This window comes from Ursus arctos, unplaced genomic scaffold (genome assembly GCF_023065955.2).
Source record: "Ursus arctos isolate Adak ecotype North America unplaced genomic scaffold, UrsArc2.0 scaffold_22, whole genome shotgun sequence".
Taxonomy (NCBI): Eukaryota; Metazoa; Chordata; class Mammalia; order Carnivora; family Ursidae; genus Ursus; species Ursus arctos.
In genome coordinates, this window is record NW_026622897.1 from 52661705 (window position 1) to 52688719 (window position 27015).

Genomic DNA, 27015 nt, shown 5'->3' on the forward strand with positions numbered 1-27015 from the left:
TGCGCTACAGCTTGCGATTGGACTCAGGCAGAGGGGACCCTTGGCAGAAGAGGGAGGGGAGAGATGCCCGTTCTTGCCTCCTTCCCTGCAGGGTCCCCGGCACGGCCTGTCCTCTGACCAGCGATGGCCCCTACACCCTGGCTGGTCACCGAGGATGGACTGGGGAGAGCAAGATGGGGATGGGGCCGCAGCTGAGAAGGAGCTGGTGCCCTGGGGATAAACTACAGCTCTTATCATGATCACACAGGGAATTCCAGTACACATGGGGGAGGGCGGCAGTCCCGCTGCAGGCTTTCATTTATCGCTGTTTTGTAGCTTGCTTGCAGAGATGGCCACAGACGCTCTTCACGCACTTCCAGCCCGTGCTATTGTGACACTGACGCTCCTCCCAGGCAGAGGCGGCATCTATTCCTCACCCCTGAAACTGGGGGCAGGGGGGCCCTCAGGAGTTGCTTCGATCAACAGAATGGGATGAAGTGACTGACGCTGTCCAAGTTGCTCAGCCTAGGACTTAAGAGATCTTGCAGCCTCGCTCTCACTCTTACAAAATCCAGCCACACTGAATGCTGAAGACCCATCAGACCCACCTGCAAAGAGAGGCCCAGCCAGCACCCGCAGCGGGCCCAGTCTGCACAGAGCCCAGGGCAGACGGAGAAGAGCCATCTGGTCAACCCACAGAACTGTGAGAAATAATAACCCTTTGCTTCTTCAGCCATTCAGTTTTGGCATGGCTCGCTAGATAGCAAAAGAGAACCATAATGGCCGAGTACTTCTCTCCTTTGCTAATCTTGCCCTTCCTTCCCAGCCCTGTCCACCTGTCACCTCCACCACTTCCTCCTGGCTGCAAATCAGGCCCCACCGCTCTCTGTTCCTGCTTCCCTTGTGACCCTTCTAGCATACTGCCTCATATGATACCAAGCACCTTCCTGAGACACAGGGTACCTTTATCACCTGAGTCCTAATTTTCATGTATTCCACACCATTCCAGACATGATATGGAGTGGTTTATACATTCAAAATATTATCTTACTATGCTTATAACACCAGAGATGGGTATGGTAGTCTTTATTTCTCAGATGGCAAAATCGAGGTTAGGAAATGACATGTCTTGCCCAGAGTCACTGCAAAGGGATGGGCCAGGATTTAAACCCAAATTTATACCTCTCGGATGTCCTCCTGTTGTAGTTATGGGTATAATTTGCTCCTGGAGGGAAAGGATGCTGCTTCCCTGCTGGAGCGTGAGGGAAAGTCACAAGTATGGTCCCCGCTGGGCATTCTGACCTTCACTACTAACATATGTCCCAAACCTAGGAATCCAGAATCTTCTCGTCGGAGCATCTGTCCCCATCTCACCCACCCTGCAGGCACACACAAACATGCACTCTTCAAGTCTGGCCTTCATTCTCTGTGCTCGTCTGCCCTGTGTCCTAACATAGTCTCTCAACTTTCTTGCCCAGCAGAACAGGACCGGGGTAGTAAGCTTGGGGCCAATGGATTGGGAAGGATGAGTCAACATGGCATTCTCTGGCCCTGTCTAATCCACCTTCTGGGAAGACGAGGTATGGCTGCAGGACCACAAGCCAGGCTGGGGGTCCAAAGAGAGGCTTTGATGAGCCCTCCTTATTGGGGGATGGGGAGGAACAGAAGAAAGCTAAAATAGAATCATTTCATTTGTTGAACTGACGTTTATAGAGACACCCCCCTCCTTCTGTGCCAAGGTCAGGGGGTGAAATTACAATGGATGAGTAAGAGAGGCTTCACAGAGCTCTCTGCCTCTGTAATGTCAGAGCTGAGACTCAGGGTTCATCTTAGTCAGGGAAACTGAGGCTCAGAAGGAGGGCGAAGAGGTCTGTCCACCACCATACAGCCAGTGACAGAGCACAGTTCTCCTTATAGACCTTTCGGGCCCCTGTGGCTGCCAGGCTACAGCTCAGAGGACCCAGAAACCTACAGTGCTCGGTACTCGGTGTTCAGCATGAGTGCAGAGGCTCCAAGGCCACCGCCTCTTCTCTGGTGCGGGGAGGGGGAGCGCAGACATCCAGGGTGCAGGGTGAGGGAGCTTGTAGGAGATGGGGCTGGAGCAGGCAGCTTCTTTTGTGTCGTTACTCAAGGCTGAGGAAGAAAAACCAGGTGACAGTTGCCGCTCTCTTTCTCTGTGTCTTGAGTGACATGGCAACAGGGGACTGCGACCTCAGATACCCCTCTCTCTCAGCCGTCTCTCCCGTTCACAGAGCAGCAGGCTGAGGACAGGGAGGCTCGCAGGGGTTTCACAGCAGGGGTGCAAAACACCCGCGCCAGAGCCTGGTGTCCCCTCCCGCTCGCCAGCTGGGACTTGGGGCCTGCCGTGGTTGGATTTGCCGAAGTTCAGGAAGAAGTTCAACAGACGCCTCCAGGAAGCCTTCTCAGATCACAGCACCTCCCGCCAGGCTCCCTAAGGCCAACCCTGCCCTCTGGGGAGGCACTCAGCAGAACTCCAGGTGTTGGTCTACGGGGACGTTGTACTTGAGCTTGTGGGCTTCGAAGAGGTCGGACAGCTCCTTCATATAGCGCTGGTGCAGCTCGTCCACCTCCTCCTGTGAGGGGTCCGGTGTCTTCTGCACCTCAATGGGCTTTCCCACTGCAAGACACAAACGTGGGCGTTGGCCCGGAGCAGGATCCAGTGGGTTGCAGGGGCCCTTCCCCATGGGCATCCCTGCAGGAAAGTGCTTACTGCCATCCCTTTCAGCCCTACTCTGGGTAACGGGTTCTAAGATGTTATGGTACCTCCAAGATCCTGATGCAGTAACAACACCCACGGGCACTGCAATGTGCCGTGGAACTCGCCAGGCGCTTGCCCTGCGTTATCTCCTTTATCCTCATCCTGGTCTCATGGGGATGGAAGCTCTTACTATTTATTCCTCGTGGACAGGTGGGGCAAGGAGGCTCAGAGAGGCTCAGTAACTTGTTCAAGGTCACGGAGCCAGGAAGAATCCGTTCCAGTTTTTAAATCCTGGGGATATGCTCTTAATGTCCGGACCACGTGGTTCTGGGGGCCCACGATGCCACGATCAGAAGGACCTGTAGATCTAGGATGAGGTGGGCCCACAGCCCACACAGCTCTTCTTCCTCCTCCTCTCTCCATCTGGCCGGTGGTGCCCGCTTTGCTCTAGGGAAGCACTAAGTGACCTCCTTCCTCTGGTTCCGCCTGGCTGGGAAGGCGGCTCCCCTGTCTTCTCCTCTCGGCAACGGCTCTGGTGGCGGCACTATTAACACTCGTGAAAATACTGCCAAGTACACAGGGAAAGCCGCAGTGTAGGGGGTTCACCAGGTCTGTGCTCAACTCACAAATAAATGGATGGATAAAGATGAACGGATCTCTCTCTAGGCTTCATCAGAGGGGTCTAGCTGGGATCCAAGAAGAAACAAGGAGTCCCAAGAGCTGAAAAAGGTGGTGCTGAGTCTGCGCGCTGAAGCTCATGCCCGTTATTTATAGGGAAACCCCTCAGGCTCGAATCCAAGTGTAGTGATTCCTACTCTACACCCAACTCTAGTAGACTTGGAACGCCCTTGCCTTGCGTCCGCCTTCTCCAATAAGCCTTCCTAGATCCTCCGGGTCAGAGTTAAACCCTCCTTCTCTAACATCACAAAAAGTCAAATAGATCCTGAGCCAGTCCTCCACCCTGTTACTCAAAGGCAGCGTGTTACTTAACTTCTCGGAGCCTCAGTTTGCCATCAGCGAGAAAGGGATGATAGTCCCTATCTTGAAGGTTGTTAGGGTAGACGGAGCTGCTGTGTGTTAGGGAAGCTGTCTGGCACTCAGCAGGCACTCTGTCATCAGCAGTGACTCCTGCTCTTCGTGCGTCCGCGACAGTTCCCGTTTGAGAGTGCCTTCTCTTAGGCTTATCTGCTTGATAAGCAGTGTCTGTTTCCCGATCTAGAATGTGAGCTCCAGGAGGGCGAGGATGTGTCTGACCCATGTCTGCTGGCAGCCCATAGCCCAGGCCTCTTTCCCTGTAGCCCGCCCCAACCCCCAGCCAGGCCGCTCGATGCTCGCCCACGGTGGTGATGGGCTGGCAGTAGGGTAGGAGACCGAAGCTGCCTTTCCCTGTAGCCCACCCCAACCTCCAGCCAGGCCGCTCGAGGCTCACCCACGGTGGTGATGGGCTGGCGGTAGGGCAGGAGACCGAAGCTGTACTGGAAGACGCCGCGGCCATGGAAGAGCGGAAGGGAGATACCCATGACCTTCTGCAGCCGGTTCTGGATCCGGCGCAACCAGGAGCCGGGACTGTTCTCAACCTGGTCAAAGATCTCATTCTCCCCGAAGGAGAAGATTGGCACCAAAGCTGCCCTGGAGAGACACAGGCCAGAATACGTGTGCAAGGTCCCACAGAAGGCCCCAGCCAGCTTCCTGCAGGGACCCAGCGACCAGGAATTGGAGCAGAGGACAGAGCCCTGGGCCAGCAGTAGGAGGCCTGGGTGGTCTCCCAGCCCTGCCATAGCTTTGCTTTCTGACCTTGGGCAGGTCCTGGCCCCCTGCAGCGCCACAGTCTCCCAGTTGTAACAGGACAGATAGACCAGAAGGCTTCAGAGAGTCCTCCCAGATATAAAACATCTGTGAGCTTTGTAGAAAAATCTCTCTGGCCCCAGCTAGCTTGTGTTCTTCAAAGACGCTTCAAAGTAGAACAGCTCTGTGATGTGCCCCAAACCCATCCTCCCAGATCCCACAGACGTCGGATCGAGTGCCAGCTTTGGGCAGACAGGTCCCTTCCCACCTAGTGCCTTTGATCACCGAGCCTCCTTTCTGAAATCTTCTCTGGGTGTTTGGACATGCCATAGTACGTATCTCACCAAAACATAACCTTCATTGTAATAGGCTGAAACTCTCCCTGCCAAGACACAATCTGCACTAGTCTCTGCTGTCTTCCCGGCAAAATCTAACCCTCGCCAATCTCCCTCGGAGCCGAGAGCCCTCTCCCCAGATACCCGTGCATCAGGGCGAGCCTGACGAAGCCCTTGCGGTTCCGCAGCAGCAGTGTGGTGGCTCCGGGCCTGGCGTTCAGTGCCTCCTGGGCACCCCCCACAACGATGGCCAGCAGATTGCCCCCTTCCTTCCTGCTCAGAAGGTGAGCAGCGCTCTCCTTGTCCGACGTGACCAGCCCTGGGAAGAGAGGAAGGTGGTCAGGTACAAGGGAAGGGGGCAGGGGTTGTGGGGTGGATGAGACCCAAGAGAGAGACCACCAAAAGTGGCCACAGAGGCCCGGGTCCCCACCCCGCCCCCTCCAGCAGGGAGTCCTCTGAGGACTAGAACTGAGTCCTCTCCCTTTTCCCAATACCCTCACTGAGGTCGGTGTCCTGCCTGCGGCTGTGAAGAGTACTTCTCTGGGTCTAGCTACTTCTGCCGCTGCGCACGCACTCGCAAGAAGTACGGAAGTGTTGCAGCCCTGCTAAGATGCCTCGTCCCGTGCCTCCAGCCTCACCCTCCTGGGCTACCCAAGGCTGTAAAGACTCACCCCCCGACATGATGTAATCCCTGAAGAAAGGGGTCCGGAACCACAAGTTCAGCATCATCAGGTGGGGGCGAATGCCCGGGAAGAGCGAAGAGAAGCCTGTGCTCTCCGTGCACAGGTTGACAAAGGCTCCAGCCACCAGGATCCCGTGGGGGTGGAAGCCGGCAAGGTAGTTCCGGGAGGGGTCCAGCTCAGCAGTCTTGACCAGCTGCAAGGACAGCAAGCCAGAGCTGGACTTGCATGCCAACCCTGACCGTGCCACTCATCAGTGTGACCTTGGGCAAGTCACTCCCTCTCCCTGAGCCTCAGCTTGTTAGGAATATTGAGATATGGTGTGTGAATGCAACCAGAGACAGCGTCTCAGATTCACAGCTGGCTTTGGACAAATTGCTTCCCTCTCAGGCTCTTCGTCTGTAAAATGGGGACGTTTAGCCCTGTGCTGCCTACCTCCCGGGACTGCTAAGAACCTTGGGTCTGTGATACCCTGAAATTACCAAGATTACTACAGGACCAGATATTATTCGAAGGCATCAAAGGGACACACAGGGGTGCCACCACGCTGGAAGGGCCCTGGTTTAACAAAACTCGGTGTAAGAAAAATGGGCACTTCGGTCCCCCGAGTCGAGCTGGATAGGTACCAGACCAGCCTAAACAACCACGGAACCAGCCTGAGACGCAGGAAGACGCATCTGGATCTCTACAAATGAACATCTCCAGCGCTGAGTATTGAGGTACGAAGCGGGGAGCCATGAAACCGTGCACAGATATCGGAAGATAAACAGAAGGGGGAGGGAGCCGCCGCGTTCGGGCACCGGGAAGCGGTAGCCACTTGGATGGGGGAGCAGGCGGGCTCTCGGACGGCACCCGCGAAACAGCAGACTGAGACCGTGAGCCAGGATCGCGCGCCACCAGGCATCTCGCGGAACCCCAGAATCCCGGTGCGCTCACTGGATCCAGACAGACCGGGAACTCCGGGAGCGCGTGGGGCGGCTGGCGGCTGGCGGCATTAGAAACACAAAGGACAGAGACGCGCCGGCCCTGGAAGTGAGGGCAGGGACGCCGGGTGTGGGGCGCACATCCCGGGACGCTGCAGCGTTGAGCAGCACCAACAGTAACAGAGTTAAAGTGGCCAGAACATTCGTAGACAACCGGCCACAATCCCTCTGTTCTGTGACAGAGGCTGAAATTCGGCCACTGCTGCTCTGACTCTCAGAAGAGGCACAGCAAACCGCCAGGGAAAGCCGCCAGAGAACAAAAGCCTGGAAATACCGGCTCAGAGAGTGCCCATCCCCATCCCCCCTCGCAGGGGACGCGGAGACTCTACCCAAACATGGCTGCCTGAGTATCGGCGCGGCAGGCCCTTCCCCCAGAACACAGAAGGCAGGCTGAAAAATCAAGAAGCCCACAACCCGGGCGCCTGGGTGGCGCAGTCATTGAGCGCCTGTCTTCGGCTTAGGGCGTGATCCCGGCGTTCCGGAAAGGAGTCCCTCATCGGGCTCCTCCGCTGGGAGCCTGCTTCTTCCTCTCCCACTCCCCTGCTTCTGTTCCCTCTCTCGCTGGTTGGCTGCCACATAAATAAATAAATAAAATCTTTAAAGAAGAAGCCCACATCCCTAAGATCCCTATAAAACAAGGGGCACGGCCTGGGACCCAGTCAATAATTTGGGCTCTGGACAACCCCGCAACCTCTCCTCATCAGAATGACAAGAAGGAGAAGCCCCCCCCCCAGCAAAGAAAAGACAGTGAGTCTGTGGCCTCTGCCACAGAAATAATGGATATGGATGTAACCAAAGTATCAGAAATGGAATTCAGAGTAACGATGGTCAAAATGATGAGTAGAATTGAAAAAACTATTAACGAAAAGGTTACTGAGAATATAGAATCCCTAAGGACAGAAATGAGAGCGAATCTGACAGAAATTAAAAATTCTATGAGCCAAATGCAGGCAAAACTAGAGGCTCTGACGGCCAGGGTCGCAGAAGCAGAGGAACGGGTTAGTGAATTGGAGGATGGGTTAATAGAGGAAAAAATGAAAATAGAAGATGGTCTTAAAAAAATCCACACCCACGAATGTAGGTTACGGGAGATTACTGACTCAATGAAACGATCCAATGTTAGAATCATCGGCATCCCCGAGGGGGTGGAGAAAAACAGAGGTCTAGAAGAGATATTTGAACAAATTGTAGCTGAAAACTTCCCTAATCTAGCGAGGGAAACAAATATTCGTGTCCAAGAGGCAGAGAGGACCCCTCCCAAGCTCAACCATGACAAACCTACACCACGTCACGTCATAGTGCAATTCGCAAATATTAGATGCAAGGATACAGTATTGAAAGTGGCCAGGGCAAAGAAATTTCTCACGTACCAAGGCAAAGGCATCAGAATTACGTCAGACCTGTGTACACAGACCTGGAATGAGAGAAAGGGTTGGGGGAGCATATTTAAAGCTCTTTCAGAGAAAAACATGCAGCCAAGGATCCTTTATCCAGCAAGGCTGTCATTCAGAATTGATGGAGAAATAAAGACATTTCAGAATCGCCAGTCACTAACCAACTTTGTAACCACGAAACCAGCCCTACAGGAGATATTACGGGGGGTTCTATAAAAGTAAAAAGGCCCCAAGAGTGATACAGAACAGAAAGTCACAGCCAATACAAACAAAGACTTTACTGGCAACATGGCATCATTAAAATCATATCTCTCAGTAATCAGTCTTAATGTAAATGGTTTGAACCATCCCATAAAACGCCACAGGGTTGCAGATTGGATAAAAAGAAATGACCCATCCATTTGCTGTCTACAAGAGACACATTTCGAACCCAAAGATGCATTCAGACTGAGAGTAAGGGGATGGAGTACCATCTTTCACGCAAATGGACCTCAAAAGAAAGCTGGGGTAGCAATTCTCATATCAGATAAATTGGATTTTAAACTACAGACTATAGTTAGAGACGCAGAAGGGCACTATATTATTCTTAAGGGAAGTATTCAACAAGTGGATATGACAATTATAAATATATATGCCCCCAACAGGGGAGCAGCAAGATACACAAGCCAACTCTTAACCAGAATAAAGAGACATATAAATAAAAATACATTAATAGTAGGGGACCTCAACACTCCACTCTCAGAAATAGACAGAACACCCTGGCAAAAACTAAGCAAAGAATCAAAGGCTTTGAATGCCATACTCAATGAGTTGGACCTCATAGATATATATAGAACACTACACCCCAGAACCAAAGAATACTCATTCTATTCTAATGCCCATGGAACATTCTGAAGAATAGACCATGTTCTGGGACACAAAACAGGTCTCAACCGATACCAAAAGATTGAAATTATCCCCTGCATATTCTCAGACCACAACGCTCTGAAATTGGAACTCAACCACAAGGAAAAATTTGGAAGAAACTCAAACACTTGGAGACTAAGAACCATCCTGCTCAGGAATGACTCGATAAACCAGGAAATCAAAAATCAAATTAAACAATTTATGGAGACCAATGAGAATGAAAATACAACAGTCCAAAACCTATGGGATACTGCAAAGGCAGTCCTAAGGGGGAAATACATAGCCATCCAAGCCTCACTCAAAAGAATAGAAAAATCTAAAATGCAGTTTTTATATTCTCACCTCAAGAAGCTGGAACAGCAACAGAGGGAGACAGACCTAATCCACACACGAGGAAGCAGTTGACCAAAATTAGAGCTGAAATCAATCAAGCAGAAACCAGAAGTACAGTAGAGCAGATCAACAGGACTAGAAGCTGGTTCTTTGAGAGAATCAATAAAATTGACAGACCACTGGCAAGACTTATCCAAAAGAATAGAGAAAGGACCCAAATTAATAAAATTATGAATGAAAAAGGAGAGGTCACGACGAGCACCATTGAAATTGGAAAGATTATTAGAAATTTTTATCAACAGCTATATGCCAATAAACTAAGCAATCTGGAAGAGATGGAATCCTTCCTGGAAACCTATAAACTACCAAGATTGAAACCGGAAGAAATTGATTCCTTAAACAGGCCAATTAATTATGAAGAAATTGAGTCAGTGATAAACAACCTTCCAAATAACAAAACTCCAGGCCCGGACGGTTTTCCTGGGGAATTCTACCAAACATTCAAAGAAGAAATAATACCTATTCTCCTAAAGCTATTTCAAAAAATAGAAACAGAAGGAAAGCTACCAAACTCATTCTATGAGGCCAATATTACCTTGATCCCCAAACCAGGCAAAGACCCCCTCAAAAAGGAGAATTACAGACCGATTTCCCTAATGAATATGGACGCCAAAATCCTCAACAAGATACTTGCTAATAGAATCCAACAGTACATTAAAAGGATTATCCATCATGATCAAGTGGGATTCATACCTGGGATGCAAGCGTGGTTCAATATTCGCAAATCAATCAGCGTGATACATCATATCAACAAGAAAAGACTCAGGAACCATATGATCCTCTCAATCGATGCCGAAAAAGCATTTGACAAAATACAGCATCCTTTCCTGATTAAAACCTTCAGAGTGTAGGAATAGAAGGTACATTTCTCAATCTCATAAAAGCCATCTATGAAAAGCCTACTGCAAATATTATTCTCAATGGGGAAAAGCTGGAAGCCTTTCCCTTAAGATCAGGAACTCGACAAGGATGCCCACTCTCGCCACTATTATTCAACATAGTACTAGAAGTCCTTGCAACAGCAATCAGACGACAAAAAGGGATCAAAGGTATTCAAATCGGCAAAGAAGAAGTCAAAATGTCTCTCTTTGCAGATGACATGATACTCTATATGGAAAACCCAAAAGAAGCCACTCCCAAACTATTAGAAGTTATAGAGCAATTCAGTAACGTGGCAGGATACAAAATCAATGCTCAGAAATCAGTTGCATTTCTATACACGAATAACGAGACCGAAGAAAGAGAAATTAGGGAATCCATGCCATTTACAATAGCACCAAAAACCATACGTTACCTTGGAATTAACTTAACCAGAGACGTAAAGGACCTATATTCTAGAAACTATAAATCACTCTTGAAAGACATTGAGGAAGACATAAAAAGATGGAAAGATATTCCATGCTCATGGATCGGAAGAATTAACATAGTTAAAATGTCCATGCTACCCAGAGCAATCTACACTTTCAATGCTATCCCGATCAAAATACCGAGGACATTTTTCAAAGAACTGGAACGAACAGTCCTTAAATTTGTATGGAAACAGAAAAGGCCCCGAATCTCCAAGGAACTGTTCAAAAGGAAAAACAAAGCTGGAGGCATCACAATGCCGGATTTCGAGCTGTACTACAAAGCTGTGATCACCAAGACAGCATGGTACTGGCACAAAAACAGACACATAGACCAATGGAACAGAATAGAGAGCCCAGAAATGGACCCTCGGCTCTTTGGGCGACTAATATTTGATAAAGCAGGAAAAAAACATCCGGTGGGAAAAAGACAGTCTCTTCAATAAATGGTGCTGGGAAAATTGGACAGCTACATGCAAAAGAATGAAACTTGACCACTCTCTCACACCATACACAAAAATAAACTCCAAATGGATGAAAGACCTCGATGTGAGACAGGAATCCATCAAAATTCTAGAGGAGAACATAGGCAACAACCTCTACGACATCGGCCAAAGCAATCTTTTTCATGACACATCCCCAAAGGGAAGAGAAACAAAAGATAAAATGAATTTATGGGACTTCATCAAGATTAAAAGTTTCTGCACAGCCAAGGAAACAGTCAGAAAAACTAAGAGGCAGCCCACAGAATGGGAGAATATATTTGCAAATGACACTGCAGATAAAGGACTGGTATCCAAGATCTACAAAGAACTTCTCAAACTCAATACACGAGAAACAAATAAATCAAAAAATGGGCAGAAGATATGAACAGACACTTTTCCAATGAAGACATACAAATGGCTAACAGACACATGAAAAAATGTTCAAAATCATTAGCCATCAAGGAAATTCAAATCAAAACCACACTGAGATACCACCTTACGCCAGTTAGAATGGCAAAAATAGACAAGGCAAGAAACAACAATTGTTGGAGAGGATGTGGAGAAAGGGGATCCCTCCTACATTGTTGGTGGGAATGCAAGTTGGTACAGCCACTCTGGAAAACCGTGTGGAGGTCCCTTAAAAAGTTAAAAATTGAGCTACCCTATGACCCAGCCATTGCACTACTGGGTATTTACCCCAAAGATACAGACGTAGTGAAGAGAAGGGCCATATGCACCCCAATGTTCATAGCAGCAATGTCCACAATAGCTAAATCGTGGAAGGAGCCGAGATGCCCTTCAACAGATGACTGGATTAAGAAGTTGTGGTCCATATATACAATGGAATATTACTCAGCTATCAGAAAGAACGAGTTCTCAACATTTGCTACAACATGGACGGCACTGGAGGAGATAATGCTAAGTGAAATAAGTCAAGCAGAGAAAGACAACTATCATATGATTTCTCTCATCTATGGAACATAAGAACCAGGATGATCAGTAGGGGAAGAAAGGGATAAAGAAAGGGGGGTAATCAGAATGGGGAATGAAACATGAGAGACTATGGACTATGAGAAACAAACTGAGGACCTCAGGGGGGGGGGTGGGGGAATGGGATAGACCGGTGATGGGTAGTGGGGAGGGCACGTATTGCATGGTGCACTGGGTGTTGTACACAACTAATGAATCATCGAGCCTTGCATGGGAAGCCGGGGATGTACTGTATGGTGACTAACATAATATAATAAAAAATCATTAAAATAAAAAAAAAAAAAAGAAAAAGAAAAATGGGCACTTAAGACCTGGGAGTGAGCATTAGCAAGAGATAGCAGGAGCGGTTGAAAAAGCGTGCAGTCCAGAAGGCTGGCTCCAGTCCTATTTACCCTTCTGTACAAAGCAAGTGTCTCCCTGGGGCTCCCTGCCCCCCCTACACCAGACCTTCACTGACCTTGACCACGCGTTTCCCCGAGCCATGGGCTCTGCTGGCAAGCAACTTGCCAAGGTCTGGTCAGGCCTGCAGCATGGAGCGGAAGGTAGGGACCACCGGTCATTGCGGATGGCCTGGGAGAGGAGAGCTGTTGTCTTTAGCAGCTCCCAGGTGAAGGGGGAGGAGGGTAGAGGGGCAGGAACTGAGCTCACAAATGCTGCTCTCGGCCCACCCGTTACTGAATAGGCTGTTCTGTGGTCCAGTCTGCAAAGATTATTGCTGCAGGCAGTGACTCTATGTGTGTGTGTGTGTGTGTGTGTGTGTGTGTGTGTATGTGTGTGTGTGTGTGTGTGTGTGTGTGTGTGTATGGAGGGCAATCCCTCTCCGACACTGCCTGGAACTGCAGGCGCCCCCTTTACACTGCCCTGCTCTCTGGGAGCCACAGCCATGGGAGTCTGAAGGCCCCTGAGGCCCCTAGGCCATGCCCCAAGCCCCTGGCAGGAGGCCTGATGGAACTGCCCAGTCCCCACAATCTGCCCTCCAGGGCGCGGGCCGGCCCCTTCACTCTGGCTCAGCTTTGCCGCTGTGAAAGTTCATCCTATCATCAAGCTAAAACTTGCAGCGGGTGACTTCCTGAGGATTCTCGCTCTGCCTTTGGGGACCCAGAGGCCTGGCTGCCTGCCCTCCAAGCAGCCTGGAGGGACCTGGGGGGCAGCAACAGGGACCTGAGCCTCTCTGCCCCATCCAGGCCGGACGGCCCCGGATTCTCCTGGACTTCACCTGGACTTGGTTTCTGCAACCCACCCTCCTGCCCAGTATGGCCCCCAGTTACCCACTGACTCTTTGCAGAAACCTGCAGGAACCACGGTTGCAGGGACCATCGCCTCCCACACGAGGACAAACCTCTTCCATTCACTCGGTGGGGACTTACTGGATATGAAGATAAATCCGGAGCAGAGAAATCTCCGGTTATCCTCAGTGGGAAAGGTGCTTGCTCGGGAACCCATCTGGTGGCGCTACCCTCCCAACACACCTGGCTCCCTGCACTGACGCACGGGCACACGAACTCTCTCCCGGCCAGGGGGAAGGTGATTTTGCAAGAGCTCCAGAAAGACGACTTGCCGACAGCTACTACAACCCAAAAGCGTGACTGATCTTTCACCCCAGCAACTCCACTGCTGCGGAATTTCTTGTGCTTGTGCCAAATGACCCGTGGACAAGATTACTAACCAAAGCATTCTGTTTCGGTACTATCAAAACCATGGCATCCCCTCCAATGTCCCTCAGCAGGGCCCACTGAGACAAATTCTCGAAACATCCGCACAGTGCGGCACGGGGCAACCCTAGGGAAGCGTGGGGAAGATCTCCTTGGCCTGGCGGGGGAAGATGGCCACAGTCACTGGTCGGGACAAAGCAAAGGGCAAGACAACGTGGGCAGAATGTCACTGACTGTGCTGGGACAGGGGACATGCACTTGTTTGTACGTGGACACACCAAACACTAGTCGTCCTAGTTGCTTCTGGGCGGGGACTTTTCACCCGTGGAACCCCTCGTCCCTTTGGAATTTCAAACAAGAATATATTACCGATCTCGAATGAACAAGGAATGTATAAATGAATAAATGAATGAAAGAATGATTATCCTTAATAAAGAAGCCTTTGTGTATGGAGAAATACCCTGCTGAATGTGAGGGCCTGTGTCTGGGCATGCGTGCCAATATTTGCCTGTGCATTCACATGTGCGTGTCCTAGTATGTGTGCTGAGGGGGCCATTTCCGCCCATCCCTAGACATGGACTCTGCTGCTGTCCTTCTGTGCCAATCTCTTCTATCTGTCCCCTGTGCCCAAGGGATAGCACTGCCTCACCGTGAGGGCCTTGAGACTAGAGACCACCTGTCTGCTACGTCTCCTGAGCCAAGCACAGGCTGGAAGAGAGGAGATGCTCTGGAAAGACTGTGGAATGAGGGAAGGAAAGAATGAACCCTCGATTGCATGAGGCTGATACGGCCAGCCTTGGAAGGAAGGCCCCCTGTTCCCGATCCTGTCCCAGCCTGTCACCTGGCTTCCGACAGCAGGGGAAAGAACTCTGAGCTGCAAGTCAGGAGACCCAGGTTCTGCCACCAGGCCTCAGTTTCCTCTCTGTCCCGCAGGACATTGATAATGCCTCCCTGGCAGGGTTGCTACTGGGTTCCGATGAGGTACACATAGAGGGGGAGGTCTGTAAAGCCGTGTGTTCTCTGCCTTGCTGCCCTCAGGCCTCCTAGGGGAGAGAGTGGGACTAAGCAAAGTCAGATGGTGTGCGGGGAAGGCCCTCTGCGTGCACGCTGTGGCCGGCCGCATACCAGGCAGTGGTATGACAGCCTGCTAGGCTCTGGGGTGGGCCAGCTTGCTCTCTCTCTCTCTATATATATATATGACTCATACACCATCAAATTCACCCTTTTAAAGCACACAATTCTGTGGTTTTAGTATACCTCAAAGGTGAACAACCATCACTACTATGTAATTCCAGAGCATTTTCAACACCCCAAGGGGAAACCCCATTCCCATTAGCAGTCACGCGACTGTCCCCAGCCCCTGACAACCTTGGCTTCCTGTCTCTATGGACTTGCCGTATTTGGGCATTTCATGTGAACGGCATCACACGATATGTGGCCTTGTGTGTCTGGCTGCTTTCACTCCTAGCAGAATGTTTGCAAGATTCCTCCACGGCGAAGCACAGATTAGCACTTCGTTCCTGCTTATGAATGAAAACTAGTCCACCGTGTAGATAGACCATATTTTTGTTCGTTGTGTCATTCAACGGACATTGACGTTATTTCCACCCTTATGGCCATTACAAATAAGGTGGCCACCAACACTTGCCTATCAGTCTTTGCGTGAACATGTTTTCAATTCTCCCAGGGGTATTGCTACTTTGAACCCCAAAACCCTGGCCTGGAAGACCGCAGCCCTGCAGGAGGAGAGGGCATGTGGACCTCGGGTGAGAGGGAGGACAGTGCGGGCTGTGTCTCTGCCCTGTCTGCCCAGGCCCAGCTCTCAACAAATGCCCTTGTGCCCTCTCACACCCTCGGCGGTGACGGCCACTGTCCTGATGTCTCCTTGAGGGTTCACCAAGCACCCACACCGCTAGCCTGTGGAACCGTGGCCCTCAGGAGGTGGGCTGCAGTGTGAGACACCCATCCGACAGTTGAGCAAACTGAGGTGCAGAAAGGTAAGTGACCTGCCCAAAGCCACATAGACGACCCGAGCTCAGTTCCGCTCTCTCCTGCCGAGAGCACCGGCGAGAGCCTTTGTCCCAGAACCAGAGAGGAACCTGGACTCTCTCAGCGGCCGTTTCCTTTCGAGTCAAACTTGGAATGTCCGGGGCTCTCAGGAGAAGGTGCTTCCTGCATTAGCAACCTGCCCCTCCCTGTCCCGGGGCCTGGCCCTGGAGATCCTGTTCATGACCTATTTATTTACCACGATTACTTGGCGGTTTAAAAATGCAGGGCAATTGGGGCGCCTGGGTAGCGCAGTCGTTAAGCGTCTGCCTTCGGCTCAGGGCGCAATCCCGGCGTTCCGGGATCGAGTCCCACATCGGGCTCCTCGGCTGGGAGCCTGCTTCTTCCTCTCCCTCTCCCCTGCTGTGTTCCCTCTCCCGCTGGCTGTCTCTCTGTCACATAAATAAATAAAATCTTAAAAAAAAATGCAGGGCAAGCAAGGTCTGATTCAGTAGTCTGGCTCTGGCCGTGGACATCTGATTTGTGGCAGATTTTCAGAGGATTCTGGTATATATCAAAGTTTGAGAATCACCCCTTTAAACCAAAGGAATTCCTTCCAGCTTTAGGCCTTTGACTGTGTGTGTGTGAGTGTGTGAGTGTGTGAGTGTGTGTGTGTGTGTGTGTGTGTGGACTCAGGTCCTTCCCTGTCTCCTCCCATCACGGCCAGATGGAAGGAAAGGCTTGGATATTCTTGCTGGCCCTGGCGGCCCAGGTATGTCCGCAAGTCGGGCTTCAGACCCCCTCGCCCCTGCCTCTCAGCTGGTTCTCGGCCCTGCCCTCTCCCCCTTGCACTCACGTGCTCGCAGAACAGACACCCATTAACATCTGTGGCTATATTCCCTCAATTCTAAGATGCACCTTTTCTTTGCATCTTAACATGCTCTCAAGATGCATTTGACGATTTCTTTGGAGGATTTTTTTTCTTAGCAGTACATAAGATACTGGTATGTTTTACCATTAAGGATATCTTAGAGGGGTGCCTGGGTGGCTCAGTTGTTGAAGCCCCCGACTCTTGATATCAGCTCGGGTCTTGATCTCAGGGTCATGAATTCAAGCCCTGTTTGGGGCTCCACGCTGGGCGTGGAGACTACTTTAAAAAAAAGGGGGGGGGGATGTGTTATTGTTGAAGAAACACAGGATGTGCTGGGCACGGAGAGCTGGAAAGAACGCCCCAGGTAGAGCACATTGCCAGCACCTCCCACACCCAGGCACCTCAGTACCCCGGCTTGCTCCATCTTCTGTTCACTCTGCAAGGGAAGTACTGGTGCAATGTCCCCATTTTACAGATGAGGAAACTGAGATGCAAGGTTAATTAACTGGTTCTAGGTCACAAGCTAGTAAAGTGGCAGAGGCAAGACTTTACCCCAGGCAGCCTGGCTCTGTGCTTATAACCTACAGGCTCTATCGTCTTGTAGGAGTCCCCAGGAGAAAAGTGGTGGGCAAGGGGGACGCCTGGGTGGCTCGATCGGTTAAGCATCTGCTTTCAGCTCAGCTCATGATCCCAGGGTCCTAGGATAGAGTTCTGCATCCAGCTCCCTGCTCAGCGGGGAGCCTGTTTCCCCCTCTGCCTGCTGCTTCCCCTACTTGTGCCCCTCGCTCTCTGATAAATAAATAAAATCTTTAGAAAGAAAGAAAAGAAAGAAAGAAAGAAAGAAAGAAAGAAAGAAAGAAAGAAAGAAAGAAAGAAAGAAAAGTGGGGGATTAAGGGGGCGAAGGGGTGCACTTCCAGTAAGGGTACCAGCCTAGGGGACACAGCTCATGCCTGGAGAACTTGGATGGCAAAGGGGGCAGGTGAGGCATGAGCAGGGGTCCGGGGTCCAGGGACCTACAGGCTAGGCAAAAATGAGATTTGATTTTAGGGGTATTCCAGCTGCTGTGTGCAGGATGATCTGTAAGGGAAGTCGGTGGAAGCAGAGCCCAGATAAAGGGCTGACTGGTCAGGTTTCGATGGTGTGGGAGGGAGGAGTTGTGGAGACAGACCTCAGGCTCCAGAGCCGTTCTCAACCAGGGCCAGTTCCCCCACCCCACCAGGGGACATGTGGCAATGTCTGCAGATGCTTTTGGTTGTCACACCTGGTAGAGGGGAGTGCTACTGGTGGGTAGGGGCCAGGGATGAAGGCACCCCCCGCCACGCACACACACCCATTCAGCCCCAAATGTCCATGTGCTGGCGCACAGAAAGCCTTCTGAGAGCTGCTGGCTGGGGAGGGACAGCAAGGACAGGAAGTGAACAGGTAGGGAGCCCCTCCCTTCATGGCAGCCAGAGGCCTGAGGAAACAGCTGTGCCCAAGGCAGAGGTAGGAGCCGTGGGAGAGGGGTCAGGACAAGCACAGCTCTGTGTGAAGAAAGACCTTCCCCCAGGCAGAGCCCTCCTGTGATGAAAGGAGTCTTCACAGGAGGAAGTGTCACTCTGTCCAAGTGTAAGCTGGAGATCTGTCCTGGGTAGGCGGCTGGCTACCCCCCTACTTCTGACTCCAGTTGAGAGCCCCCAGTATGCTGGGGGTGGGGGGTGGGGAGGGAGGGCATGAAGTCCCTAGTGATGCCCGAAGGGCTATAGAGGAACTGAGGGAAGTCCCAGGTGTGTGTGGGGAGGTGTCCTGCTCTGCCCCGGGTCTGCAGCGTTTCCTGACACCAGGTCACAGCCCGGCCGGAGCACTCCATCCCTCCTCAGGCCTTGGCCTGCGTAGACACTGTGTACTCCGGGATGATGAAATCTTCGCAGGGGAAACCCAGCTCTGGGGCCGGTCTTCAGCATGAGGTGGGATCAGTGCCTCCTGTGTGAAAGATCATCTGATTCTTCATCATTTTAGCTCTTTAGGAAGCCTGCTGTGAGTTTAGAAAGCTGCAAGGCCCGAAAGTTTCCTAATCTGGCTTGGAATTCCATCCATAGATGCTTGTTCATAAAATGACACTAAGAGCTGATAGAAGCTCAGAAATCTACGCTCATTGGACAGGGGAGCGCAGAGGCCTGTGGATGTGTGCGGGAGAGTTACCTGCCTCCCCCGCCCCCAAAATCCCAGCAGGGCCGGGGCTGTCAAGGTGTGTGAACAGTGGGAGGGTCTCCTGAGAGGAGGCGGGGAAGGGAATCAGTGGGCCCCAGCCCCGCAGGCTCCCAGGCTAGGCCAGGCCAAGTCAAAGTGCATGCCATCTCGCCTTCTGCTGGCCACGTGGTGGTACTGCCCACCCTCTGCCGGGGTGAGGCAACGGGCCTGCTGTGGGCAACAACCCTGAAACACTACGCACAGCATTGCGGCAGGTCAGGGCAGCGTCTCACCGGGGTCAGTAGTGCCAAGGTTGAGAAACCCTCCTCAAGGGCTGCCTGGCTAGGGGAGGGTCAGGAAGGGCAGTGGATAGGATGGGCACAGACCCTGCCTATCTTTGCTGACAATTTCCTGGACGCAAATACGAGAAGACCTCCCCCAACCTGGATGCCCAGGTTAGCTCAGCACTGCCCATTCACCCTGCCCTTCAACACCTATCACCCCTCATGAGCGTGGAACTCTCTGCCAGCCAACTTCCTGCCCTTAGCCCCGCCCCTGCCCTGATGCCCTACGCCCTGCCCCTGTCCCACCCTTGCCCTTTGCCCAGGAGGCCCTGCTCACTGTGGTGCTCGGGGCTTCATACGCCAGCTCTTGTCCAGATTTCGCTAGTCCTCGCCGGCCCCAGAAGGGAGCAAAGCGGGAGCCCTGAGTCTGCCGCTGAGTGCCCGCGAGTCAGCGAGTTGTTGAACCTCTGTGATACCTGCGGGGGACCTAAAGCCGGGAGGGGCGGGAAGAGGTGGAGCTCCAGGATGGGGTGGGAGAAGCCGGGCAGGTGTGAAGGTCAGAGCAGCCTGGCTCTGGGCTGTCAGAGCCCTCCCCAGACCACAGCCACGTGCACGCTTCTCCACGCTCCCACTGACTCAGGCACGTAATACTAGCTCCTAGTGTCCTGCCAACCTGCATGGGGCATTCCTGCCAGCTCAGTGAACCCGCCCAACTCAGTGACATGTGTGGCAGCATCTCCACATTACACAGCAGGACACAGTGGCTAAGAGAGGCTATGAAACTCTCCTGAGGTCACCATGGGCTGCGGCGGTGCTGGCATTAGTCTGTCCTGCTCCAGAGGCCTCTTTATGCCTTTCTTCTCCTGTTGCCAGGGGACGGCCAGCTGCCCCTGCCTGGCACCTCTCCGTGTTCCCCACTGCCTTTCCCCCTGTCCCATCCAGCCAATAAGCCAGCCCTGCCCAGGTGCTCGAGTCCCAGGGTTCAGTCTGTCTGGGATTCAGTAAAGGAGCCAACGGGTCTGTTCACTCAGGACTGACATTTGAGTCCAAGGTCAAGTATCCACGATAGGATCCAGGGTCAAGTATCCACGATGGGATGAAATGAGATGAGAGTGAGAGATTCAAACGTGCTCAGAGGAGAAGGGGTCAGTCTTCTTTCTGGATACATGGGGAAACTGAGGCTCAGAATGGGGCGAGGTTTTGTTCGAGGACACCCAGCAATCTGGAGTTGGGGGTAGGATAGAACTGAGAACCAGTGCAGGGCTCCCTCCCCTGCTCCTTCCCCCATAGTTAATGCATACACTCTAAAACCGGAAGACCTTGTCATGAGGAGTTGGTCACACCTTTGTCCCTCTCGGGGTGTCATTCTCCCCATCTGATGAAGTGTGAGGCTTGATGGTCCCTTAGGACCGTGAGTTTCTTACATTCACCCCCCACCTGGCTGCTGAGGGTTCACACCTGTAAGATACACGTATGTGCCACACTGTTCGTCCACAGAGCTCCTTCAAACCCTGACATTTCCCAGCCCTGGGAAACCACAGCCAGGGAGAAGCTGGACTCCTCCCCAGGCCACATAGTGGTGCAAGCCCTGGCCCCTCTCTTGCAGCCCGGCACTCCGCTCCCTGCAGCCTGGGCCGCGCGACGGCAGTGAAGACGGATGCATCCCACCAGCCCCAGTACTCACCGACACGGGGAAGTAGTCCCTCATGTACTTCCATAGGAAGCAGCGCCTTATGGCTTTGAGGGGCCTGCCCCCCTGCCATGGCCTGTCTCGGTCCAGGTACCACCAGGTGGCATACAGGACACTGACCAACCAGAATCTTGTGAACAGGAGGCCGATGAAGACCGCGGTGCAGATCTGGGCTGGGGAGGGAAGTAGGAGCCGTCAGAGGTCCGAGGGGAAGGAGGTGAGGCCATCCACATGCCCAGGGCTAGCAGCACTGTCCCGACCAGCCCGCGGCCCCGGGAGCAAGAGATGAGCTTCCCACGCCTTTACGGAGAGAGTGAATGCGCCCGCCAGCCCGCCGACGTCTCACTGGGAGCACAGACTGGAACCTAGGTAGGCCCCACTTCAAAACTCATTGTTCCCACTGTCCTGGAGCCCTTGTTCACCTGCCCCCCCCCCGCCACCTCCCTCTCTCCACGGAAGTAGTCTGCATTCACCAGGTGACAACGGATTGCATTATCTGTTTCTACTTTCCATCTTTTGGGACCTCAGAGAACACGGAGACAGTCTTTCTGCCCACCCTCTGCCCCATCTTTCCACAGATAAATCTGGCCAGATCCTCCTCTCTTTAAAACCCCTCCCTGACTTGCCCGTAACTTCAAGGAACAGCGTTCAAGCTCTCCATGAGCTGGCCCTACCCGCCCCCTGCTTCAGCCTCTCCTCGCGCACAGGCACCCCCAGTGCTCTGGCCACACTAATCTCCGTCTTCTTACAGCTCGTGGAGCCCCTTCAATCCCTAAGTTTTTGCTCATGCTGATTCCTCCTTCCTGCGGTGCCCTTTCCCGGTGAAAGAGGGAGGGAGAAAGAGGCCAACCGCTGGCTGCCCCGTGGCTCAGGGGTGTAGCAGGGCTAGGACCAGGCCCAGTGAGGAACTCCCCCCTCTGACCTACAGTTCCGGGTCACTTACATAGGCTAATCCCAGCTTCATCTCAGGGTCAGCCGGTCTGTGGGCCATCCCTAATCTGATGCTGACCGAAAGAATATTCCCAGAGAATATGGCTCTTTCCCCATTCCATTTCTTCCACTCAACACCATGCACTCATCCTCTATAAAGAAGGTCAGCTTCCAGTTGTATATTCTATTTGAAAGGTGGGTGGACTGGGCCTGTCATTCCTGGCAGGTTTCCTGGAGGAGGGGACTTTTGACCCAGTCTGAACAGTGGTAGAGCTCCTAAGTTGGAGGATGTTCACAGATGTCCACTTTACACAGAGCATCTCTCATGGGCCAGGTGCTGGTGGGCGCCTGTGAGTAACAGACACCAAGTCCCGCCCTGACGTGCCAGGGTCACATTCGGGACACTTTGTTTTTTAAATTGTTGTTTAAATTGTTCTTGTGATAAAAGACGCATAACATAACATAACATGTATCACCTTAACCACTGTTAAGCATACAGTTCAGCGGCAGTAACTCCATTCCCACTGGGGTGTAGCCGTCACCACCACCCGGCCCTGTGCCCCCTCCCCCAGCCCCTGCCGGCCACCATTTGCTTTTCTGTCTCTACAAACATGACTGTTCTGGGAACCTCATTTAGAAGAATCATGAAGTAGTTGTCTTTTGGTGACTGACTTATGCCACTTCGCATGATGCCCTGATGGCCCACTCATGCCATCCATGCTGCGGTGTGCGTCAGAATTTCCTTCCCTCCTGAGGCTCGACACCATCCTACGGCACGTACCCACCACACGTTTATGCGTTCATCTGTCCGTGCACCAATGGCCACTTGCGCTGCTTCCTCCTTTGCACTGTATTTTAAGATACTATTGAATTAGTTACTCATAACGTAGAATGGGGAAGCTTCACAGACAAACCCTGATATCTGATTTCTCTAGAAAACCTAGAAGACGTGGTAGCCCCGAGTCACGACTCAAAGCTCCCAGGGACAGTCCTTCCCTCCAGCATGTCCTCCTACTCCCAGACCTGCCAGCCAGTCTCAAAGAGCAGCCTGTATTTTATCCTCATAGAGGCCTTGCTGTTCCTTGAGGGGGCGGGAAAGGACCATTAACCGTTGGCAGGTTGGTTACCTTTTTGTTTGTCTTAAATATTTTTTAATAAAAACCTTGCAAGAGAAAGTCGTAGAAGAGCGGGACTAAAATGCCACCATTTGTATGAAAAAGAACACTGGGGGCGCCTGGGTGGCTCAGTCGTGCCCCGCATCAGGCTCCTCCCTGTGAGCCTGCTTCTTCCTCTTCCACTCCCCCTGCTTGTGTTCCCTCTCTCGCTGGCTGTCTTTCTCTCTGTCAAATAAATATATAAAATCTTTAAAAAAAAGAACACTGGCACGTAGAAATACAGCCGCACACGCGTAGAGGAGAAAAGGATCCCACGGCTCCCGAAGGAGGAGACAGGATATGGGGGACAAGGACGGCAGGGAGCCTGAGTGTGTTTTATTTATTCCCTTTTCCTTATTAAAACTGTTTAATGTGGAAAAAAAATTAAAGAAACCCAGCTAGGCCTCTCTCCCCTTGGGCAAAATCAGAAGCCTGCGTGGGTGGCTCCCACTGTAAGAAAACCAGCTCCAAGGGCGCCTGGCCGGCTCAGTTGGTTAGGCGGCTGCCTTCGGCTCAGGTCATGATCCCAGGGTCCTGGGGTCAAGTTCTGCATCAGGCTCCTTGCTCAGTAGGGAGCCTGCTTCTCCCTCTGCCTGCAGCTCTCCCTGCTTGTGCTCTCTCTCTCTCTGACAAATAAATAAAATCTTAAAAAAAAAAAAAAAAAAAAACCTAGCTCCAGAAAATAGACACAAATGATCGTGGCTATCTGGAAGGTAGGATTTGGGGAAGTCTTTTGCTTTTAGGACATACATGTTTGAAACTTTTACAAGGGCACATATTAGTTTTGCAGTCAGAAGAAGAGATTAGGATAAAACACACAAGTCTTTTGCACTTGACCAGAAAGGCCTCCCCCATACCACCATCCCTCACCCTCAGCTCACCCTTCAACTCCTCTGAGCAGGCAAAACTGAAGACTATTGGGTCACTTAGGAAGGGAGACACTTTCTTTCGCTTAATCCTCACAACTCGGAGAAGGAAAAATTTTAAACCCCACTTTACTAAGGTCCAGAGAGGGTATGCTAATTGGCTAAGGTCACACAGCAAGCTGGTGGGATGGGATCTAGGATTCAAATCTATCATTTTGGCTACACCTTGCTCCCATTTATTCACTCAACAAACATTCATGGGCTCCCGCTCTTGTAGGAGCGGGAGATGTAGTTGAGGACAAGACAAACTGTCTGAAAGGCTCTTGAGTTATAGAGGAGAGGAAACAGTAAATAAGTTACCCACTTGGGAAGTATTTGGCTGTTGGCCCTAAGTCCTTAGTGACAGGTCCTAGTTGACCTCTCTAGCCACTTCTCTGGCCTCTACCACTCCCTGAAATGCCTCCTCTGACTCCAGTGGGAAGGAGCTGTTCAGGAGATGCGCAAAGTCTTTACTCTTCCCGTGGAAGCCCTTACTCTCTGGCCAGCCTTTCAATCCTGCCCCGTGCCCCCATCTCCTAAACAGCACCTGAATGGGGCCACTTCTCCCCAGCCACTGCCAGCCTCCCTAGACCAGGGTTGACAATCTTTTTCTTAAAGGGCCAGATTGTCAATATTTTAGACTTCGCAGCTCAAGAGGCAACTTGGATGATAATACATAGGTCCCTAATTATTGAAAATACAACCCCTCGAAACTGTAAAAGTCCTTCTTAGCTCACAAACTGTACAAATACAAGAACGATCAGTGGGCTGGATTCGGCCCATGTGCCATAATGTGGTGCCCCCCGGTGTGGATGGTGACTCCCTACATCAGCCTGTTCCCCCACACTCCAAACACAACAGATCCCTCCACTGCGACACACAGATTAGACCTTGTCACTCCCCTACTTAAAGCCCTTCTGAGGCTCCCCTTTGCCCCCAGGTTAAGGGATACGGTAAAACCTCCTATTCTGGGGGCACCAGGGGACCCAGAGCCCTTTTCCCAGCTGTCCTCCCTCTAGTCCTCCAGGCCCAGGGCTACACGACCTCTCTGGGTTGCTCCTGACATTCCCTGGCTTCTATGCCCCGGGCCTGCAGGGCTGGAGGACAGAGGCGGGGTGGGGTGCAGCGGCAAGGACCATCAAACATGCTCCGGCTCCCAAAGCTCACACAAGGCGTGCAGCGCCTCACGAACCTTATCGATACCCTGCGATCCCTCGGCCACAGCCTACCTCCAGGCCCCAGGGACCTTTGTCCAGGAGCCAGCAGAGCCTGCCCTAGGCTAGGCCTCCTTCCCCAGGCTGTCTCCACCTGCCCCTTAGCCTCTTAGCCCCACCTCCTCCCACACCCGTCGCCCTCTCTCCTGTCTCGGCCCCTCCTTCCCTGTTCCATTCGTTGTAGAAGGAGCCCAGGACTCCAGACCTACAACCTTGGGCAGTTAAGGTACTTAGTTTCTCTGCCCATCTGTGTAATGGGGATAACCCAGGATATTTAAAATGTTTAACAACCCTTGGGACAGAGGCACAGATGAATCATAAGGGATACAGGATGCTAGAGTCCTGCTTTGCTGGGGGTGAATCCTTCAGCGGCAGAATCGTGAGGAGGTCCTGAGGGAGCACCTGGGGTGTGTGTGTGTGTGTGTGTGTGTGTGTGTGTGTCAGAGAGAGAGAGAGATTTGACTAACATGTACGGAGTACACCCATACTGTCACACCAGGATAGTCGCACCCGGGCACAGGCCGAACGGCAGCCCCGGGGGGAGCAGAACCTACCCCATGTCGTGCTGGGAGGACATGGAGAATCCCACACTCCCCCAGGCACTCTCTCCCCGTGCTCAGCCTGGGCCCTCCTCAAAAGTGTTCCCTTCGCAGAGCGGAGTTTGGGCAAGTGTGGTCTCCCGGGCCACCATCAGTGTGCTCCCGGTGTGGGTGGTGTGGGGAGACCATCCGCAGCTGATGAACTAGAGACCCACAGAGGTCACGCAGCTGGTCGCTTGCCCAGCCAGGGTCTGACCCAGGCTCTCCTGGGACACCGCTCATGCCCCAATCCCCTGGCAGTCCGTAGCTTCTCTTGCACTCCTATGCTTTCCCTGTTCCCTTCTCTTTCCCCGCCTAGCAGTCTGTTTGCTCCTCTCTGAAAGGAAGGAAGGAAATCCATTCCCTCTGAGAGGCCCCACAGTGGCTGGAACTTTCCCACAAGCACCTAGATCCTTCCCCACACCACTTCCAGGCAGCCTGAGGCAGGGTCTCTGTCCTAGTACTAAGGTGGAAAGCTCGTAACCTGTCCAAAGCCACAGGCAATGGCTTCTGCCCCACCTTATCCCCATGCCGTTTCATACCAGAGGACTCCGGGCAAGGGACTCTATGGGCAGGGGCTCTGAGTGCAGCAAAGCCCCCTTTAGGATGAACGTCTTTCCACTGTCAATGCACTGTGTGCCCCTGGAGTGGCAGGTGCCCATGGTCTCCCAGCTCCCAGCCCAGCTCGCCTTACCCAGGACCAGGAAGGAGAAGACCCACTGCAGGACCATGAAGGTCTGCAGCCTGCGCTCCCATGGCACGAACAGCGGTGCAAACTTCACCATGCTGGCTCCTCTGACAGAGGCTTCTCTGAGCACTGCTGTGATCCGAGACACCAACTGATTTTTGTTGATACTGGAGGTTGCACAAGCATTTGTGGGGGATGGGGAGAGGAGCGTGCCCCACCCAGCCCCACCCAGCCTCAAGGCCTCTGCCTCTAAGGTGGCAGGGAGACCTTCCTACGGGAAACCTTTGAAACCACCTGCCCTGGGCCTAGAAGGAAGGAGGAACAAAAGGAAGCGTATAACCTTACCGAAGGCAGTTGCCTCCTCACGCAATGGCGTTTCTGCCAACGACCTTTCTCTGTTCGCTTGAATCTTGCCCTTCATTTGGAAGGTAAAGCCCCAAGTAGACTAATGCAATCCTGTCTTCATCTGTCCAATGACCTGGCTCCAATGATTATCTCCCCGCTCTCCTACCGTGTGGACTGCTCCCCCCTCCGCAAATGTGCAGTAATAGCTCTCACCTAAAAATTCCTGGGCCCCACCATCTCCTCCACCTCCTGCCCCATTTCTCAGCTTGCCTGCATGGCAACACTCTTGGAAGAGCTGTCTGCATCCCATGCCTTCACCTTCCTTTCTGTCTTCCCCTACTCCATACTTCAGATGCCACTTGTCCATGGAACTACCCTTGGCAAGTTCACCAATGGCCTCTATGTTGCTAAATCCCGGGTCGATTCTCAGCTCTCATCTTACCCTATCAGCACGGTTAATCACTCCCCACTCCTTGAAACCACCCGGGCAATGGACAGCGGGCTCTCCTGGTTTCCGTCCTGTCTCTCTGACAGCTCCTTGGTCTCCTTTGTG

The 27015-nt window shown here is 52.3% G+C and overlaps 1 protein-coding gene across 1 annotated transcript; it reads right to left on the bottom strand.

The window, feature by feature from the left end:
- Positions 1-1049: 1049 nt before the first annotated feature.
- On the bottom strand, positions 1050-26229 carry MOGAT2 (monoacylglycerol O-acyltransferase 2). Its single transcript, XM_026518124.3, has 6 exons — positions 26124-26229; positions 20643-20821; positions 5490-5694; positions 4963-5137; positions 4128-4327; positions 1050-2617 (listed from the first exon to the last, which is right to left on the bottom strand). The coding sequence occupies exons 1-6, from the start codon at positions 26212-26214 to the stop codon at positions 2463-2465; spliced, it is 1005 nt and encodes a 334-aa protein (XP_026373909.1). The 5' UTR covers positions 26215-26229; the 3' UTR covers positions 1050-2462.
- Positions 26230-27015: the final 786 nt, after the last annotated feature.

What these genes read in the sequence shown, in the direction of transcription:
- MOGAT2 (XM_026518124.3), bottom strand. Translation starts at nt 26,214, where the DNA reads ATGGTGAAGTTTGCACCGCTGTTCGTGCCATGGGAGCGCAGGCTGCAG. An exon ending in GGGACTACTTCCCCGTGTCG is followed by an intron (nt 5,695 to 20,642) that starts GTGAGTACTGGG and finishes CTGTCCTTGCAG; the next exon opens with CTGGTCAAGACTGCTGAGCT. An exon ending in GGATTACATCATGTCGGGGG is followed by an intron (nt 5,138 to 5,489) that starts GTGAGTCTTTAC and finishes CTCTCTTCCCAG; the next exon opens with GGCTGGTCACGTCGGACAAG.